Source organism: Callithrix jacchus, chromosome 3 (genome assembly GCF_049354715.1).
Source record: "Callithrix jacchus isolate 240 chromosome 3, calJac240_pri, whole genome shotgun sequence".
NCBI classification, from domain to species: domain Eukaryota; kingdom Metazoa; phylum Chordata; class Mammalia; order Primates; family Cebidae; genus Callithrix; species Callithrix jacchus.
In genome coordinates, this window is record NC_133504.1 from 173,133,923 (window position 1) to 173,152,847 (window position 18,925).

An 18,925-nucleotide genomic window follows, 5' to 3' on the forward strand; every position below is an offset into this window, starting at 1 on the left:
GAGCCTCCTCACACACACTCCATGCTCATGCAGACTGGGTACCACAATTAAAAAGATTCTGGGCCCAGAAATCCCAAAAGCCCATCTCCCAAAACTTAAGTGAGAAACATCACTGAGAAGATAAAAATAAAAGCTGAGAGTGGAGAAGGAATGAACTAAGGTGAAGGAGTGGACTCAGTCAAGATGGAGCAGACATGTTTATCCTGGGTGTAGAACCAGCAGTTAGTGGAGGGAGAGGAGATAGGGGAAGTGTCCTGGGTACCAGTCTTCATAATGTTTCTTTTGCTAATGGCAGCTTAGGTCACTCCATGATAGTAACTTTGATCATTTCATGACAGTGTCATATTTGTGTTTGCTTCACTTTATGAACAAATTTAATTCCAGCACAGTCTTAATTTAGCTATAATATAGAAATCAAAGGTTTGACCTAATATAGTCCACCTAATATAAACTTTTATAGCTAGATTCCAGAGGCTGAGTAAGGCAAAAACTATTAGTGATTCCATTACTTGAAATTACTTATGTAGTAGAAATATACCACCAATTTCCTAGGGCACATTATATCCAATTTTACATGTAAATTTAGGCTGCTGTTAATGATATGGAACCATGCATAACATTGCTTTTATAATATTTATGTAAAATACCAGTAATTGCAGTGAATGTTGATTATAATTTGGGAAATTAGTTGTAATGGTTATATATGATGGGAATGTTGGTAAAATGCCTTTCCTTTTAAAGGAAGACTAATGGCTAAATTAATAAAGTTTGAATGAAAGTCAAATTTAAAAGTAGGCTGTTGCAGTTACTTTTCTAAATTGATTAGCTACCTTGGAAATCTCTAGAAAACAGACATGGTTAGGGAATGAACACATTTTGAATAGCAATTGCATACTGAGAGGTCCAGTAGAGAGACCATCTGATTCTATGATAAATGGAATGATAAATGATAAATCACCCACTTTTTGATGGTTTTTTTTTCTTGTAAATTTGTTTAAGTTATTTGTAGATTCTGGTGATTAGCCCTTTGTCAGATGGATAGATTGCAAAATTTTTCTCACATTCTGTAGGTTGCCTGTTCACTGATGAGTTTGCTTTGCTGTGCATAAGCTCTTTAGTTAGATCCCATTTGTCAATTTCAAGCAGGCTCTTTTTTAATCCTCAGAAAATTGTGAAGAGGTAAGTACTATCAATAGGTCTACTTTACAGATATGAGAATTGAGGCAAAGGGATAGTTAAGTTGCCTGAAGACACAAAGCCATCCAGTGGCATAGCTGGAGGGTGAATCCAGGCAGTCTGTCCTCTCCAGCTCCATGCTCTTACCCACTGTCCGCATGTAAATTATAACTGGGTTTCTGATTAAGGACCGCAATTGGTTTATCTTTGATGGACAGCCACATTTCTTGTTAGCAAATTTTTTTTCACTGAAGTGTTATGTGTGCACTTGTATTTTTTTTAAGACTGTACTATTAGATCCTTTTAGTAAATCATGTGCACTTGCAGTGAAAAGCCAATACCACTTATACTCAAGTTTCTTACTGTGTGGGTATCCACAGTTACAATTCCTAGGACCACTGATTTAACTCAGTTTCCAATTAGAAGATAAAAATGTTAAGACTAGGGAGTGATTTATGCCCACAAAGAGCTCTGAAAAATAGACAACCAGTAACACATCGATCATTTTGCTAAATAAGTGGTTCAAAAGCCAGAGGGTTGTAGCCCTCGCTTCCATCATTTCTTTGCTTTTTCTTTTAGAAATGTCATGTAAAATTGTATTTTTATTTCTTTTTAGGATTTCATCAAAGGTCTTTCCATTTTGCTTCGGGGGACAGTACAAGAAAAACTCAACTGGGCATTTAATCTGTATGACATAAACAAAGATGGCTACATCACTAAAGAGGTAAGGGATGCCTCACCAACACAGCTATAATTTGGACCATTTTCATTTCTTAATTTTAAAATATTAAACAATTGCAATTATTAATTTGAAAATAGTTTTCTTCAGGAAATCCAAAATATTTTATGTAGTGGAAGAAAGACGTATAACTAAAGATCTGGAATAGAAATAGTTTATGGTGAAGCTCCAAAGTAAATATATTAACACATAAAGATTACACTCTTGTTTCCCGCTGACATCTTAATAAATACTGTGAATGGAATAAAGACTATGGTTGGAATCAGCTAGAAAGAAAATGTGTCCAAGCCATGTTTCAATATTTAGCCTGCAGCCTTTCTTTTCACCATAGCATGTGAACCATAATGAAATGCAATTTTGCAATCATGTAGATCGTGGAATGAGCTGATGCAATGGTGGGGTTTCCAAATGCACTTTGAGGCAGATTATTGAGGAAACAAGGCTCACAGACCAAATTAAGATACTCGTATTACACAGTTTATTAAATTAATTTAAAATACAGCAAGAAGTAAAGGGAAAGGGATAAGTTAACCACACAGGATGGGATGCAAGTAGGGTTGAAAGACCACAGTCCCTGAATCCTGGGCATGCTCAGTATGCCTATGTCCCATCTCTCACTGCCACAAAAGCCTCCCTCAGAATTGAGTTTTGAGCAAGCAGCCCCACAGACGAAAGATGCCCTGGGCCACTTGCCAATGAATAAACTTGTGCTACTGTACAGATATAGGTTCAAGTGTGCCTGGCTACAAGTATAGCCTGATAAGTAATAATGGATTTCATTTGTGTTTCTTGAACAGAAGACATCTGAGGCTAGAATAGGTGTCAACGATAGGTGCCAAATTAAGACCTCACTATTTAAGATATGCTCTATATATGTGACTATCAAGTGTTCACATATATAGAGCATATCTTAAATAGTGCTTCTTATATATTTTTATACCATGAATATTGCTCAGGTACCTCAGGAATATTAAATATCTCTTGTTCTTCAATTCCTTTCTACCTGTCTCTGTTTAACACATCTCAAGAATTCCGCCTGTCTAACAAACTACTTGCTACTTATCTATACTTAAAACATCTTAAAAGGTTTCATCTGTTTACAAATTACTTTATCATTTATAATAGAATTGAATACTCTTAAAAGTAAATATACATTAGATCTGTATGATCAACCTAATCAAGATATCTTTCATGTGAAACAAAAGTGCAACAATAAATCTAAATGTTTAAGTTATTAGATATTTTTATTCTCATAAGAATGAAAATGGTAAGGCAAAAATTAGACTGTTTCAGATAAAAAGATAGTAATATTTCAAGGTGTTTCCCAGGGTCAAAATATTTTGACTAGTCTTCAGGTGTGTCTTCAGTTAAAGCCATAGTAGAAAAAAATACAACAACCAACAAAAATCCTACTGATCCTTGAGACTTGCCAATTTCACTAATTCTAAGTGGTGTTTTTTCTCAATATATGGTGTGCATTATATTTGATTCTCAACAGACGGAAACTGATAATCAACACATAAGATATATAATGATTCAATTAAATATAGTCTACTTAAAGTCCATAGAAATCCAAGTCTATTTAAAGTCTATAGAAATCCAAACATTAAACCAGCATATTCTTTTCCTATGTTAAATACATGGAAATTTGCTTCATTTTGAAACCAAGAGATCGGAATTAATTCTTACATTCTGATTCTTCTGCTGTTGCCTTTTCCTTTGGGACAACAAACAGTCATCTAACAAAGAATCCAACAAACAAAAAGTCAAAGATTTAAAATTGAGTAGGAAACATCCGTCAGAGCTTCTTAGCCTGGTTTCTTCATACATATGTGCAGCCTCACGCAAGTGCCTTTTACTTTTCAGGAAATGCTTGACATAATGAAAGCAATATATGACATGATGGGTAAATGTACATATCCTGTCCTCAAAGAAGATGCTCCCAGACAACATGTGGAAACATTTTTTCAGGTAGGAATGAAAACAGAAGTCAAGAGGGAATGAAAGTAGGAGATAAAGTCCTGATGTTTGCCAAGCACCTCGATGATTCAAAAAAAAAAGCAAAGGAAAATCATTTTTACTGAGACAAAACAGTATTTTAATAGCTTTGGTTTTGAATTTACAATGCTGATAACTACACTTATTGAATATTCACTAAATCCTTGATACAACACTAAACATTTCTCACGTTTCACAAGTTTTGTTTTCGTTCAGTTCTTACAAGAATCCTATCAATCCTCATTAATCCCATTTTACAGATGAGAGAAAAAGAAAGCTGTGAAAGTTTCAGCAAATTGCCCAAGCTCTGTCATATCCAGAAAGTAGGATTTTACCTAGGACGGAGTGACTCTAAATCTTCACCACTCTATATTTAAAAGGGAACAGCCTAAAAGGGTTTGGCCCTACATGTTTAGCTCTAAGAAACCACTGGTTCCTGCTGTGAAACCGTTCCTCCATGTGAAATAAGCAGCTAGGCTTTCTTTTTATCAGCTTCAGCTCATTTGGTCCAGGTGTGAGGGTATTAAGGGATAAGTCTAAATACCATTTTTTTTTTCTTCCTGAATAGAAAATGGACAAAAATAAAGATGGGGTCGTCACCATAGATGAGTTCATTGAAAGCTGCCAAAAAGTAAGTAACTGAAGTATAAGAATTATCACTTCAGCTATCACATCAACTAAACTGAGGATTGCCAGCTAGCTACCATGAACCGGGCAAAATAGAAAGATCATATGCCTAAGTTTACCACTTCTACAACATGCAACATGAGCCCACCACTCTGCAAACAAGCACCAATTGACATAATCAACACTGAGTGCCTACTGAGTCAGGCTATGTACAAAGCCCTGGGGATACAAAAGTCGCACATGTACTGTGTTTTTGATTCCCAAATTCCTTAGAGTGTATTCGTCATGGAGGATAAAACATATGAAATTTGAATTGCTCTTTGTCCAGACTTGGCATAACTCATATGTTATCTATCATATCGCCATAGATTTAAAATTTCTAGATAGCCAAGTATGCATCACAACAGGCCAAGCTTTTATCTGACTTCTAAGGGAAAAATCACTGTTTTAGTGTTGTAGACAAGAAACTTTGGCTGAACTCAGTAATGGTCTTTAGTCATAAAAAATAAATAGTGGAAAATTTTCTTTGAAGAGAACTCCAAGTAGTAGTCTATTATCTAAGAAACCAGTGTTAGCTTACTTAGACTTATTTGACTTGATGTGTGGGTAGAATAATTAAAAATGTTTAAGGCCTGGTACAGTAGCTCACACCTGTAATCCCAGCACTTTGGGAGGCTGAGGCAGTAAGATAACTTAAGGCCAGGATTTCAAAACCAGCGTAGGCAACATAGCAAGACCCTAAGTCTACGAAAAAATTTTAATTAGCTGGGCATTGTGGCATGTGCCTGAAGTCTCAGCTACTTGGGAGACTGAGGCAGGAGGATCACTTGAGCCCATCTGAGCCATGATTGTGTCGCTGCACTCTAGATGAAGGGCAACAGGAAGAGACTCTGCCTCAAAAAAAAAACAACTTCAAATTATCATAAAAACAAATCTGTTCTTAAGATTTTCTATTTTTAAATTGCTGTTCTTACCTTTCTGGACGTCTGCTTGTTTCTCAACTTGGATTTCAACGTGGTGGTCTTTAAGAATTAATTTGGTGACATTAAGCTGCTTGATGGTGATGTTGTTAGTTGGTTTCTAGCAGTGGAAGCTATTACTGGTTTAGCCACATTTACCAGCACCATAAACAGCTCAATAAGTGCTATTCACATGCAACTGACAAGTGCTCCAATAATGCCCAATGTCTGTCCCCTAACTCATTTCAAAGAATATGCTCAACCGAATACAGTCACTGGGCAGTGGTTTCTGCTCCCCAATCCTTTCTCTGTAATTAAGACCATTCACTTTAAAAGGCTCCTTCAGGCCACACAGGTTTAGCCATAACTAGCGGACAGAAAGAGAGATAATTACTGCAAACATGTTCCCTCTTAATCCAACACCCTGCCTCCTATGCTCCAGCACCCAATCTTCATGAGCTGCTGGCTCATCACACACACACACAAATTTTCCTTGTACCTGTATAAAAATATCTGTGATTTGACCTGTGATCTACGTAGAATGCCAAAATTTTCATTGCTTTGACTTACCTCTGCCCCTCTGTAGTTTCCTTTTTGGCATTATGATTTGAGAAACAGCCTCTAGTAAGAGTTAAATAAAGTGGTTTAATGCCTGGTCAATAGACTCCACAACATATAAAATGGGTCCTCCTTCATAGTGATCTATGTGGAAAATGGATACAATGGCATTTACATTTGCCAACACTTAATATTTGAGTTTTTGGCATAGGTGGATGGTGGGAGGCAATACTTAGGGGCAAAGCAGTGTACTTTCCCTTGAAGACAGGCTGAATTTAATCACTCTATGTTTCTCCCTTTCAGGATGAAAACATAATGCGCTCCATGCAGCTCTTTGAAAATGTGATTTAACTTGTCAAATAGATCTTCAATCCAACAGACAAATGTGAACGATTCTACCACACTTAAAGTTGGAGCTACCACTTTTAGCATAGATTGCTCAGCTTGACACTGAAGCCTATTATGCAAACAAGCTTTGTTTTAATATAAAGCAATCCCCAGAAGATTTGAGTTTCTCAGTTATAAATCTGCATCCTTTACATAATGCCACTGAGTTCATGAGATGTTTAACTCATTTCATACCCTGTGAATATTCAAAAGTAACAATCTGGCATATAGTTTTATTGATTCCTTAGCCATGGGATTATTGAGGCTTTCACATATCAGTGGTTTTAAAATACCAGTGTTTTTTGCTACTCATTTGTATGTATTCACTCTTAGGATTTTGAATGGTTTTCTAATATACTGACATCTGCATTTAATTTCCAGAAATTAATTTTCATGTTTGAATGCTGTAATTCCATTTATATACATACTTTAAGTAAACAAGATTATGACAATTAAAAACACACATAGTTCCAGTTTCGATGGCCTTCCCACCTTCTGTTAGAAATTAATTTATCTGGCATTTTAAAACAACATTTAACAGTTTATTATCAGATATCAGCATATGCCTAATAAAACTTATTTTAATAAGCAATTAATTTTGCATAATATATTACAGCCAAGGCCTATATAATTTTGGATTTGTTCAATCTTACAGGCTGTTTTTTATTGTATCAAGTGGAAGTTCAAGAAGGCATCAAACAAAATAAGGATGTTTACAGACATATGCAAAGAGTCAGGATCTCCATCCGCCAGTATACAGTAATGCTTAGTAACAAGTACTCCTAACAGCATTAAAGGCCAAATCTGTCCTCTTTCCCTGACTTCCTCACAGCATGTTTATATTACAAGCCATTCAGGGACAAAGAAACCTTGACTACCCATTGTCTACTAGGAACCAGCAGTAAGCAAAATTCACTTTGAAAGCACCGGTGATTCCATTACATTGAGAATTACTACCAAGATTTAGTAGAAAATAAATAAGTGCTCAACCACTAATCCAGATTACAGTCTGATTTAGCTCATTATAAAATTCCAACAATTCAGATTATTTTTAATGATCTTAGCCAAAACTATAAAGTTGTCACATTACTAAAGACACACACATCTTCCCTGTTTTGTAGAAATATCACGGAGACCAAAAGGCTACAGAAGGAGGAAATTTGCCACTGTCTTTGCAACAATAAATCAGGTATCTATTCTGGTGTAGAGATAGGATGTTGAAAGCTGCCCTGCTATCACCAGTGTAGAAATTAAGAGTAGTACAATACATGTACACTGAAATTTGCCATCGCGTGTTCGTGTAAACTCAATGTGCACATTTTGTATTTCAAAAAGAAAAAATAAAAGCAAAATAAAATGTTTATAACTCTACTGTCTATGTTATAGGTCTTTTTCAAGTAATTTTGTAATTATTAGATTTAAACAAGACTTTTTCTTATAGTATTTTCTAGATCACAGATATCTCTGCATGGTGCTAAATGCTATGAAAACAGGTAAAAACAAGGCCAGCAAGCAGACAGCTGCTGTATCCAGTGCGATTGGAGGATGTGACAAGGGAGTAGAGACCTGCGGAAAAAGCATGCCAGATAGACAAAGGGCTCAGGACAGACAAGTTCTGAGGGAGGAGGAGCATTTCTACATGAAGAACCCTCAGAAATTACTTGAACTCTTTCAAATTACAGTTGTGAGATTATATCTGAAATGAGAATCACAGAGTTCACTCCAGGTGTTTGGGGAATAGAGCAAAGAAAGGGCATTGTTCAAAGCTTCTGAGATGCAACACTGCTGCTCCTATATACAAGACCGATCTTTCCTTTCCATCCCTTTCAAGTCTTGTTTGCTTTGGATATGGTATGGCTACAGAAATCCCTATGGCCTCTCCTTTTGCCCATAAGATAAAAGGTCTTATTCTTGTTTTCCATTTCTCTTCCTGACCTCTACTCCTCTCTTGCAGAGGGAATCGCTTCTATTATATCAAAATTCTGAACTATGTCTAAATTATGTTTTAAAAGCTCCTTAAAAAGTAATTGCTAAACATAAGCACAACAAAATCAATGAATGCATATATGAGTTTTCAGATTTTAATTGCTGAGTATCTATGTGAACATCAGTATTTTCTGGCTATGAAATGCAAAAATAACATTTACTTAAATACAGTTAATGCCCAAAATTTAGGTAGTTGTAATGAGTTGTAATAAACAACATACTTGTAATAGAATTCACAGTTAGAAAAAAAGTCTTAAACTAGAATACTCTGAAAATTTTCCCTGCATTGTACATTATAAAATACGTATTTACAAACACTAATTAATAGTGTACTCATGGGGCCAGGCATGGTGGCTCACTCCGGTAATCCCAGCACTTTGGAAATCAATTGCGGAGGATAGCTTTCAGAATTTCGAGACCAGCCTGGATAACAGAGAGAGATCCTGTCTCTACAAGCAAATTTTTTTTTTTTTTTTAATTTATAAAGAAAAGAGATTTATTTAGTTCATGGTTCTGCAGGATGTACATGAAACCTAGTGTTGGTCCTCAGAACCTCACAAATGTTGCAGAAGGTAAAGGGGTGTTCTCTCTCCCTCTTTTTCTTCCTCTTTCTTCCTCTCCTTCTCTCCTTTTTTTACTTTTCAACATCCTAGTTCCTCACCTCTACTCAATACATTCCTCTGAACACCTGATTCCTTGTGATTCTCCCATCCCACTGAAACCTCCAAATAAATAAATAAATAAATAAAATAAAATCACCAGAAGAGCTTTCAAACTGTATATTGCACCCGTGACCAACACTATTAGTATTTTGGGGTGAGGCCCTAGGAATTTTTTCAGAAGCACCTAAGGTAATTCTAATATTCATCTTAGTGTAGACACCACTGCTCTACTGAACCATATGATTGATGCTCAATGTATCTTGCCTCATCGAGTCATATCTACAAGCAAATTTTAAAATTAGCTGGACAGGGTGGCACATGCCTGTAGTCCCAGCTAATCAGGAGTCTAAGATGAAAGAATCATCTGAGCACAAAAATTCAAGGCTTGCAGTGAGCTATGATTATGCCACCGTACTCCAGTCTGGGCAACAAAGCAAGACCCCTTCTCTCTTTTAAAACAATTTTAAAATAGTGTATTCACAAATGTTTGTTCACTATTTTAAATTTCTACAGCCTTGTTAAATATGAAACCCAAGAAATGGCAAAATATCTAGGAAAATAAGTGCACAGCTACAAATTTGATTACAAAACAAGTATTATAAATAGGCACTAGAAAATACATCTTATCTTGCAAACTCAATAATGGTTCTTCACACAAATAATAAAAATACAAAAAATAAACCTCACAAAATTATATTATAGAACTTACTTTAATAACTTTCCATTAGTAACTTCTTTTTTGTTGATGAATAACTTTGATTCAGTGTATATTCATCTTAACCTAGTGAATAATAAATAATGGCTGTGATTTACAATAAAATGGAATAAAGGTTCCATGAGTACCTGGGGTCAGTGTTTGATATGTCAACAGGAAGAAAAAACAATGTTTGTTGGCTCCCTTCTTCAACAGCATATGGAGCAGTATGTTGGAATCTTAGATTTGATGATGCTAAGGCTTCCCTGTCGACAGAAAAAAAAAAATTGAGCATCGTTACTCTCATGCAGAGTTCCCCCAATAGGTATTGTATTTGCAGGAATATGCCTAGAAAGTATCCAAAACTCAAAACAAACAAAAAGGGATTAGAACAAAATGATGACATAAGAAGTGTTTTTACCGAGTTACATAAAATATAGGCTGTTTCTTTTTTTTTTAAGTATCTAACTAGAGCAGCAGTTAGAAGCGAGACTACCAGGACCTGAATACAGCATCTACTAGTCACTTCTTTGTCAAACCTGGACTAATTACCTCTCTGTGCCTAAGTTCCTTGATCTTTAAAGGGAGATAAAATGTCTCTCTGATGACTAGGAAGAGTAAATGAGTTTTATATCTAAAAAGTACTCAAGCAGAGTATACCATGTAATAAGTTCCCACATAATCAACAAAGATCAGTGTCTGTGTTGTGCCTTTCCCAAAATAAATGTGCATTTCACTTAGAAAAAAAATCAAATCAGGCTAAGAATGAACTGATTTTTCAATTTAAGGCATATCAGTTCTAATAAAGTAACACTGTGACTGTAACAGATATTTTCATGTCCCAGAGGCTGAATAGTTCCATCACTGATATACACAACTCCTAAGAAATGAGAAACCGCAACTGAGAACAATCATTTTTAAAGACTTATTTCTAACATTAAAAGAAAGAGATACATAAGCTTTTAGAAGAGAAAGAAGAACATTCATTAATTTCATGAAGGATTACGAAGTAATGGAAGCTAGCAAAATAACTATTAAGCCAAGAAAGTCTTTGGCATGTAATTGCAATAGAAATTTTTCTATTCTAATTGTCAATCATTATTATAATATTAAGTAGGATATAAAAAGGAAGAAACATGAGGAGTCAGAAGAAAATAAATAATAGCCCTTGTAACTATAAAATCTTTTTAAAAATTCTGTATTAGCAACACTCAATGCTAGTAAGATGTAGTAGCAACAAAAGAATTTGATATTTCTGGAATCCTGGATTGGTCAACTACGCCTCTGTGTTCCCCTTCCAAATCTTAATGCGCTGTTTCTAAACTTTATTTACATGCATACCATCTCCTGCTCCACACCCCCTCCATTCCCACCACGAAATCTGACATGCTGGTCCTGTCCCTTTCTACTTGTCCCATCTCCCATACCGGCTCATAGGATATGGAAAACCATTTAGGGAGGGTTTCCTACTGAAAAGCTGTGGCATCATTATTTAGCCTCTGTTTACTTCCACTCCACAGAAGAAAGGAAAAATATATTTTGCATTCAAATTCTCAGAAGAGCAAACAAGAATTTCCTTGACATGGGATTAACTAGAGGATGGTTCTGCACATCTCCTCAACAAGGTCTCTGAATGCTAATTCTCTGCCTAGCACCCAAACACAACAAAGAAATTCATTATCTTGTAGGCTTAGGGACTTACTTCCTCCTGTAAACTTTATTCTAGGCATCCATGATGGAAAGATTACAATCAATGAAACCATTGAAATTGGTCAAATTAGGTAATTTTGCTAAAGCTTTATGTCTGTCATTTTAAAATTGTATATGATCACACAGATTTTCTTATAATTAATTCCTTTAGCAAGTACCTAGAATGAAACTAAGTTCTGCAATATTAAGACAGTCATAGGCAATTCTATCAAGATCTGATTAAACAAAATTTCCAAAAGCAAGACTGCTTTTATGGAAATATTTCTAAGACTAGATTATCTGAATGCTTCCTTCAAATGCTGAAAACTCAATTAATCTAGTAATCTGACACCACATAGTTATGAAATCCTGCATATTTTTTTACCTTGAAAAGTTAGAATAATCAATTAAACTATTCCAGCACTGTGTGCACGTGTCTGTGTGTGTGTACACCTGTGAGGGTACGCACGCACTTACAGAGAGAATAGTGCAATTATTTGGACGTTTGAGGCAGAAAAGACAGCAAATGAAAGGGAAAAATATTCTTCCTCAATGAGCTAAATTAACCCTTTGGTTTTCTGAACTTTTCAATGGTCAAAACTAAACCACTAAAAATAAAGAAAAAAACTGTACCACTATGCCACATGCAGTGCCATATTAAGCACTGTGGAAGTGTACAAGCCCTGTGTTTATTCAACCTGAGTCTGAGTTGCAGGGCTTGAAAAACAGTGTGACCAAGAGACAGCTCTAAAAAGAAAATAACAGTATCAATTTCATATAGTTACTTGTGGCTGAAATGAGGAGTACATGTTAAATATATAGTCAATTTACTAATATGCCTGAAAGTTGAAAAAAAAAAAAAAAAAAAAGACTCTTAAGGAATAATGTTCTACTCACACTTCCGCCACGTTGCTCTAGCTTCTGTAATGCGCTGGTGATTGGCTCTTTGAATTTCTTGTCCATTAACCTTTTGGAAAGCTTTCAAAGTAAGATTAGGGGGAAATGAAATGACTTTAAAATTAACCACGTTCACCATACACATAAGTAAATCTTCAGGAGCACCCCTTGTTTTAGATTTCAAGGCTTCTTTTAGGAAGCATCTCATTGAAATTTACATATAAGGGGTACCTCTGTATGTTTTAAAAAACAATGACTTTACATTCTTTTAAGTAAAACCAATCCTATAAGATCTGCTATAGTATGCTATCTGAAGTTTTCTAAAAAATAGCACATTTTGCAATTTTGTAATTTGCAAGAACATTCAGAGGACCAGGATGGAAAGCTTTGCCTCTAAAACACACATTTTCCCACAATAAAATGGGAAGAGAGGACAAAGGGTGGAGGATTTACCTGAGCAATTTAGTAACAGTGAATGCTCTGGGGATGGACAAGGTCCCTCTATGGTCTTTCAGTTGCTTTCTTCAGACTGAATTACCCTACTGAATCTGTATACACCCTGTATAGCATAGAAGTTCATAGGCAGATCTGTGGACCATCAGCATCAGAATCACTGGAGATGCTGTTTAAAAATGTAGATTCTTGGGTCTCACACCATACTTAATTGAGAATCTCAGGGAAAAGCCCAGATGCTACATTTTAAGCAAGATTTTCAGGTGATTTATTCCCTCTTTAAAGTCCCATACATTTGCAGCTCAGAAAAGGTATAGTTTATTTTGCATAGAGAAAAAAATGAGTTGTATATAGGTTCAATAACTGGTTTTAAAAAACTTTTTCTAGAAGAGTACTCTTTCTTCCAATAAATATCTAATATAAACGTCTATAAACCAGATGAAAATGAAGGCTTTGAGGCTGAAGGGTGTGGAAGATGGGGGTGAGGGATGAAGGGGGTCCAATAGCACTGCACTGACATCCTCAGTGGTGTTTGTCTCATAGGGAGTGGCTAACAGACCAGCAACTAACCCTCACACAACCTACTTCTAGACCTCTTTATATAACACCAGAATCTGAAGGTCAGGGTGGTGTCTAAGTATTCCCAAAGTGCCGACAGCCCAGGAAAGCTAGAGGCCCTTTCAGTCACTCCTTGCCTAGGAAAAGCAGAGCTCTGAGGGGGAATTCAAGTGACCAAAGAAAATGCCACCAACCCAGAAAGATTAAAAAACAAAACAAATTTATACAATTGTTAGTCTGGCCTTTTCTTTCTGCCACTGGAGGTGGGACTTGGCTATTTAGGTAGTTAAGGTTCTGATCCTTGCTTGACTGACTTTGATGAAGGATCCAGTGTGAGTCATTTTCTTTACATCTCACATGCCCTTGACCCCATCCCAATTTTCTCAGCAGATGTCTGTACTGCTTATTTCTACATCCCCACCCACCTGCAAAAAAAAACAAAACCAAAACCAAAATTAATCTCCACGAGGGCTGAGAGCATGCATTATATTCTCAATGCTTGGTGTACCCGGAACAAAACAGAAGGGGAAAGTGCAGAGTGCAAGAGATTATTACACTACTGAATATTTGAAAGAGTCATTTTATACACTAGTGTGAAATTCCTGTAGTTGGTCAGCCACACTTCCTGACCTGAAGCTTACAAATATCTGCCAAGATTCTCTCTCTTCTGTCCTAACACTTCTCACATGTCAAGGCTTGAGAATCTATTCTATGTCTTCTGCCCACCTGAAACCTCATGGAATTTAAATATCACCTACCAGTATACCTATCCTGATAGAGTCACCATCACCCCTATTCCTAATAATGTCAACCAGGTGGTTCCGGGGGTGTATTACACTCTTTGTAGAATAGGAAGTTAAAAATACAGTTCTAGTATCTCTCATATGGATGGATCCAAGAAAAAAACAGTAAAACCATGATCAAAATCATGCCTCAGCTGTGAAATACAGAAGAATGCAGGCAGGGAGGTCCTATCTAAGACTTCAATCTTTCTATCGGTATGCAGTATAGACTTTCCCTTGCCTAATGTTTGGCCCTTGCCCCTAGCTCTTGAATGATAACCTCTAAGCTCTTGGAATGTCCTGCCGGACAGAGTATCTTTGTCAACATGGGTGTTTAGGGGCGACACCAGGCAGTCTATACAACGTAATTTATGGTGGGAACTTTGGTTCAGAGGATATTAGCTCAACTTCTAGAGAGGCTGTTGATTAATGTCAATCACACGACATGTGTCTTGCCTACATAATGTCTTGCCTGTGTGACAGACAGCAATAAAAAATTTGGCAATACTCCATGCACGTTGCCAAACATTGCTGCTGGAAGAAGTAAACGCTGCATGAACCACTCCACTGGGAGAAGACAACTGAAAACTCCATTCCTGGTCTCTCTTGGACCCTGCCCTATGTGCCTCTTACCTTCGCTGATTTTAATCTTTATCATTTTGTTGTAAGAAACCATACAGATCCTGAGTTCCCTGAATCCTTCTGGCAAATAATCAAACTTAAGAGTGGTCTTGGGAACCTCGTGAGCTGCATAGTGTCCCAGAATATATTTATAGTAAAGATTAAAGTTACACATATCAGGAAAAAGTCTCTTCCTGAATGCAATTTACAGATTCACTAAAACACCAAAATGAAAAACAAAGAAAAACATTAATAAAAAAAATAACGTTTGCTAACATGGAATTACACAAGACAGTATATGAGCACTGCTTATAATTCATAGTTAATCAACATGAGCAAAATATCATCTTACTGTTCCTTAGCTTTTATCCAACTTTTGGCTTTTTTTTTTTGGATGAAGTCTCGCTCTGTCACCCAGGCTGGAGCGCAGTGGTACAATCTTGGCTCACTGCAACCTCTGCTTCCCAGGTTCAAGCAATTCCCCTGTGTCAGCCTCCCAAAGCTGGGACTATAGGCACACACCACCACCCAACTGATTTTATGTATTTTAGTAGAGACGGGGTTTCACCATGTTGCCCAGGCCTGTCTCAAACTCCTGAGCTCAGGAAATCCATTCACCTCTGCCTCTCAAAGTGTTAGGATTACAGGCATGAGCCACCATGCCCAGCCGGCTTACTTTTTATTATAACCCTAAACCCTGCTCATGTAGGTGCTTTCCATTTAAAAAAGAGAAAGTAATGCTGTCCATTAGTAAAATGTTTTACAAACGATCTCTCCATTTTTTTGCTAAAAATTAGATTTTGTAAGGTTTTGAGTTATTTTAAAGATTTGAAGCTATTAAAGCATGAAGATATATGGACAGTGAATGACACATACAGCCAGCCATTATCTAATCTTTGAAGTGACTTACGCTTGTAAGCAGATGCTTCAGATGGTCATTTAGAGAAGGACCAACCACAACACTTAGCTGAACTAGAGCATTCAATCCTCTTTCAAACACTTCATCATCCGAATGGACCTGTAAGGTTGGTTGATTGGGGGTGTAGGCGGATCAAGGGAGAGAGGATGATAAAAGGAAAGACAGGTTAGAAAAAACAACAAGCAGGTGGAGAAAAGCATAAGATTAAACATTTAAAATCAGAAGAGAGTCAACAAAATCTAGAATGTAAAAAATAACCTTCAATACAGGACATCCAGAAGAAAAAAGAAAGTTTTGATCTGACTAAAGCAGTAACTAAAACATATCTAGCAGACAGAAAGACTGAGCTGACATTATTTTCTCTAATTACTTACAATGTCCCTATTTACCTTTAGTACATCCTCTAAAAGTGTCTTCAAGTATGTAGTCATCTGGCCCTGAGTAACAGTAGCCTAATTCTGCAAATATGTCAGAATCACAGGTAAAGGACTCATTTGCATTTAATTTGGAGTACAAAAAGGCATAAAATATTCTAAATATATTACAGCTTTCTTTTCTATCACATGTTTTGAAATAGAAAGTACAATAAGATAAATGACATACCAGAGCTGCCTTTAGCACAGGAATCAGTCTAGGTAGCAAAGGAACAGCTTTTTCAGGAGCACCTTTGACCAAAAGTAATTCTCTAAAACCCTCCTTTGACACAAAGGTATATGGATGCTTCGTCTCCCTCAGACCCTGCCAAAAACCAAGAAGAAACATGATTTACTACCCATTTCATTATGCTAATAACAGACAAATTCAGTCTTTACTTGCCTAAACAAAAATTTAAAGTTTCATTATTCTTTTCCTACTCATGATTATAATTTCAGCAGTTACAATTTCAATTATACTGAGAAACTGGGGGGACAAAGGGTCACTTGGTATCCCAAGGTAGGCTGGTTCCAGGACCTCACTGGATACCAAAACCCATGGATACTCAAGTTCTTCATATAAAATAGCATAGTATCTGGACATACTATATATACTTTAAATAATCTCTAGATTTTTATAATGCCTATTACAATGTAACTGTCATATAAATAATTTTTATATTACATTGTTTTATTTGTATTTTTTATTGTTGCATTGTATTTTTTTAAATCGTTCTGATCTGCAGCTAGTTGAAACCCTAGATGTGGAACCCATGAATACGTAGGGTCAACTGTACATGAGACAGGAGTAATTTCTACCCACAGAAGGGAAGGAAGGGAGAAGAAAAGGAAAAAAGAGAAAGAAAGAGAAATGGGAAACAGATGAGGCAAGCAAAAATACAGGAAGTAAAGAAGAAAGAGAAAATAAAATAGGAAGGAAGGAAAAGCAGGGAATGGAAGGAGGAAAAGAGGTAAATGGAGAAAAAATGAAGGGAAACTCACTAGGATAATAAAAACATTTTGTTATGTACAAACACTTTCTGAAAGCAGGGCAAATTAGTTTAAAATATGTTTATAACTACTCCTTTATGAAAGTATGACTATGAGATTTCCCTACATTTACAATGATTTTATGACTTAATGAGTTCCTAAATTTCCTCCACATTTAAATATTTTATATTAACATATTTAGACAAGTATCATACTATGTGCATTTTAAAGTCATGTTAAGATTTTACATGTCATTTGTAATACTGAAATGCAGTATGAAACCATTAAAAAAAACTGTAATTTCTCACAATGCCTTTCACCCTAAAGGCATTAGAAACAGTTAGAACTCTTATGATATAACCAATCACAGCAAGTCAAGATCTTTATCTTTTAAAAAAGATAAAGCAAAACATACAAAAATCAACAGTAAACTCCTTCAGTTTGACTCATTATGAAGTAAACATAATCAACTGCAAAATCATGCTTAGAAATACTAATTTTCTTCCATTTGACCCAGCAATCCCATTACTGGGTATATATCCAAAGGATTATAAATCGTTCTACTATAAGGACATATGCACACGACTGTTCACTGCAGCACTGTTCACAATAGCAAAGACATGGAACCAACCCAAATGCCCATCAATGATAGACTGGACAGGGAAAATGTGGCACATATACACCATGGAATATTATGCAGCCATCAAAAACGATGAGTTTGTGTCCTTTGTAGGGACATGGATGAATCTGGAAACCATCAATCTCAGCAAACTGACACAAGAACAGAAAATCAAACACTGCATGTTCTCAATCTTAGGTGGGTGTTGAATGAGAACACATGGACACACGGAGGGGAGCATCACACACTGGGGTCTGTTGGGGGAAAATAGGGGAGGGACAGCAGTGGTGGGGAGTTGAGGAGAAATAGCATGGGGAGAAATGCCAGATATAGGTGAAGGGGAGGAAGGCAGCAAATCACGCTGCCATGTGTGTACCTATGCAACAATCTTACATGTTCTTCACATGTACCCCAAAACCTAAAATGCTATTAAAATAAGAAAAAAAAAACTAATTTTCAACTAATTTTTCCTTCAGATCTAAATATCTGCTTCTAAATAGTAATCAAGAATTTTTTTTCTTTTCTTCGAAGCTGTCATACTTTTGAAAACCATCATATCCTGTCAGCCACAAGGGCATCATTTTGGATCACAGGTTCCATCATTTAAGCAGTGTTCTACATCCAGTTCATTTTAAAGAGAAAAAATCTCAGATTAAAGGCAGAAGTGGATTTCAACAGTGGTTTTTCTGTCACTATTTACCCATTAGTAAATATGGACAGGAGAAAGATAGAAATCTACTCAATACAGAAAAAAAAAAGCATTGACATTTAGACAATAGGTATGTAACAGGCTGACTCTAAACAGAAGTTAGAGTCCCTTTAAGGATATTCCAAATTAAAGGGTTCCCTGTGTATTGTGATCAGCTACAGTATATTTTCAAAGCTATCACCAATTTTGATTAGTCTAAAAAAAAAATGGTTCACCACCTGGTATAAAAGGATTAAGGTTTAAAAAAGAACTAAGGAAACATCACTCATTTTTTGTTTATGTGTTTGTCTGAGACAGCATGTCACTCTGCCATGCCTGGCTAATGTGATTTTTTTTTTCTTTTTTTTTAAGAGACAGGGTCTCTCTCCTCCCTCTGTTGCTCATGCTGGTCTCAAACTCCTGGGCTCAAATGATCCTCCCACCTTGGCCTTGTACAGTGCTGGGATGACAAGCATGAGCCATAGCACCCAGCCTAACCTTTAATACCAA

General features: G+C 36.2%; 2 protein-coding genes across 26 annotated transcripts in view; one reads left to right on the forward strand and one right to left on the reverse strand.

The window, feature by feature from the left end:
* Positions 1–7,815, forward strand: part of KCNIP4 (potassium voltage-gated channel interacting protein 4) — a 1,202,281-nt gene extending 1,194,466 nt beyond the window's left edge. For all 9 annotated transcript variants that reach the window (XM_078367430.1, XM_078367427.1, XM_078367429.1 and 6 more), the window contains 4 exons: positions 1,793–1,900; positions 3,782–3,886; positions 4,482–4,544; positions 6,361–7,815. In XM_078367430.1, the coding sequence (XP_078223556.1) occupies positions 1,793–1,900; positions 3,782–3,886; positions 4,482–4,544; positions 6,361–6,408 (324 nt within the window). In that variant the 3' untranslated portion in view covers positions 6,409–7,815. The remainder of the gene's footprint in view (positions 1–1,792; positions 1,901–3,781; positions 3,887–4,481; positions 4,545–6,360) is intronic.
* PACRGL (parkin coregulated like) overlaps positions 1–18,925 on the reverse strand; it is a 60,015-nt gene that overhangs the window by 33,481 nt on the left and 7,609 nt on the right. For 10 of the 17 annotated variants that reach the window (XR_013533162.1, XR_001910816.4, XR_013533166.1 and 7 more), the window contains 4 exons: positions 16,309–16,443; positions 15,697–15,804; positions 12,373–12,453; positions 9,936–10,052 (listed from right to left, as the gene is read on the reverse strand). Coding sequence is in view for 5 of the 17 variants with exons in the window: in XM_008993533.5 (XP_008991781.1) it covers positions 9,996–10,052; positions 12,373–12,453; positions 15,697–15,804; positions 16,309–16,443 (381 nt within the window). In the remaining 12 variants the exon portion in view is untranslated. Of the gene's footprint in view, positions 1–3,989; positions 8,011–9,783; positions 10,053–12,372; positions 12,454–15,696; positions 15,805–16,308; positions 16,444–18,925 lie in introns of those variants that run through there. The other 7 variants (XM_008993533.5, XM_008993534.5, XM_017970737.3 and 4 more) reach the window with 4 other exon arrangements.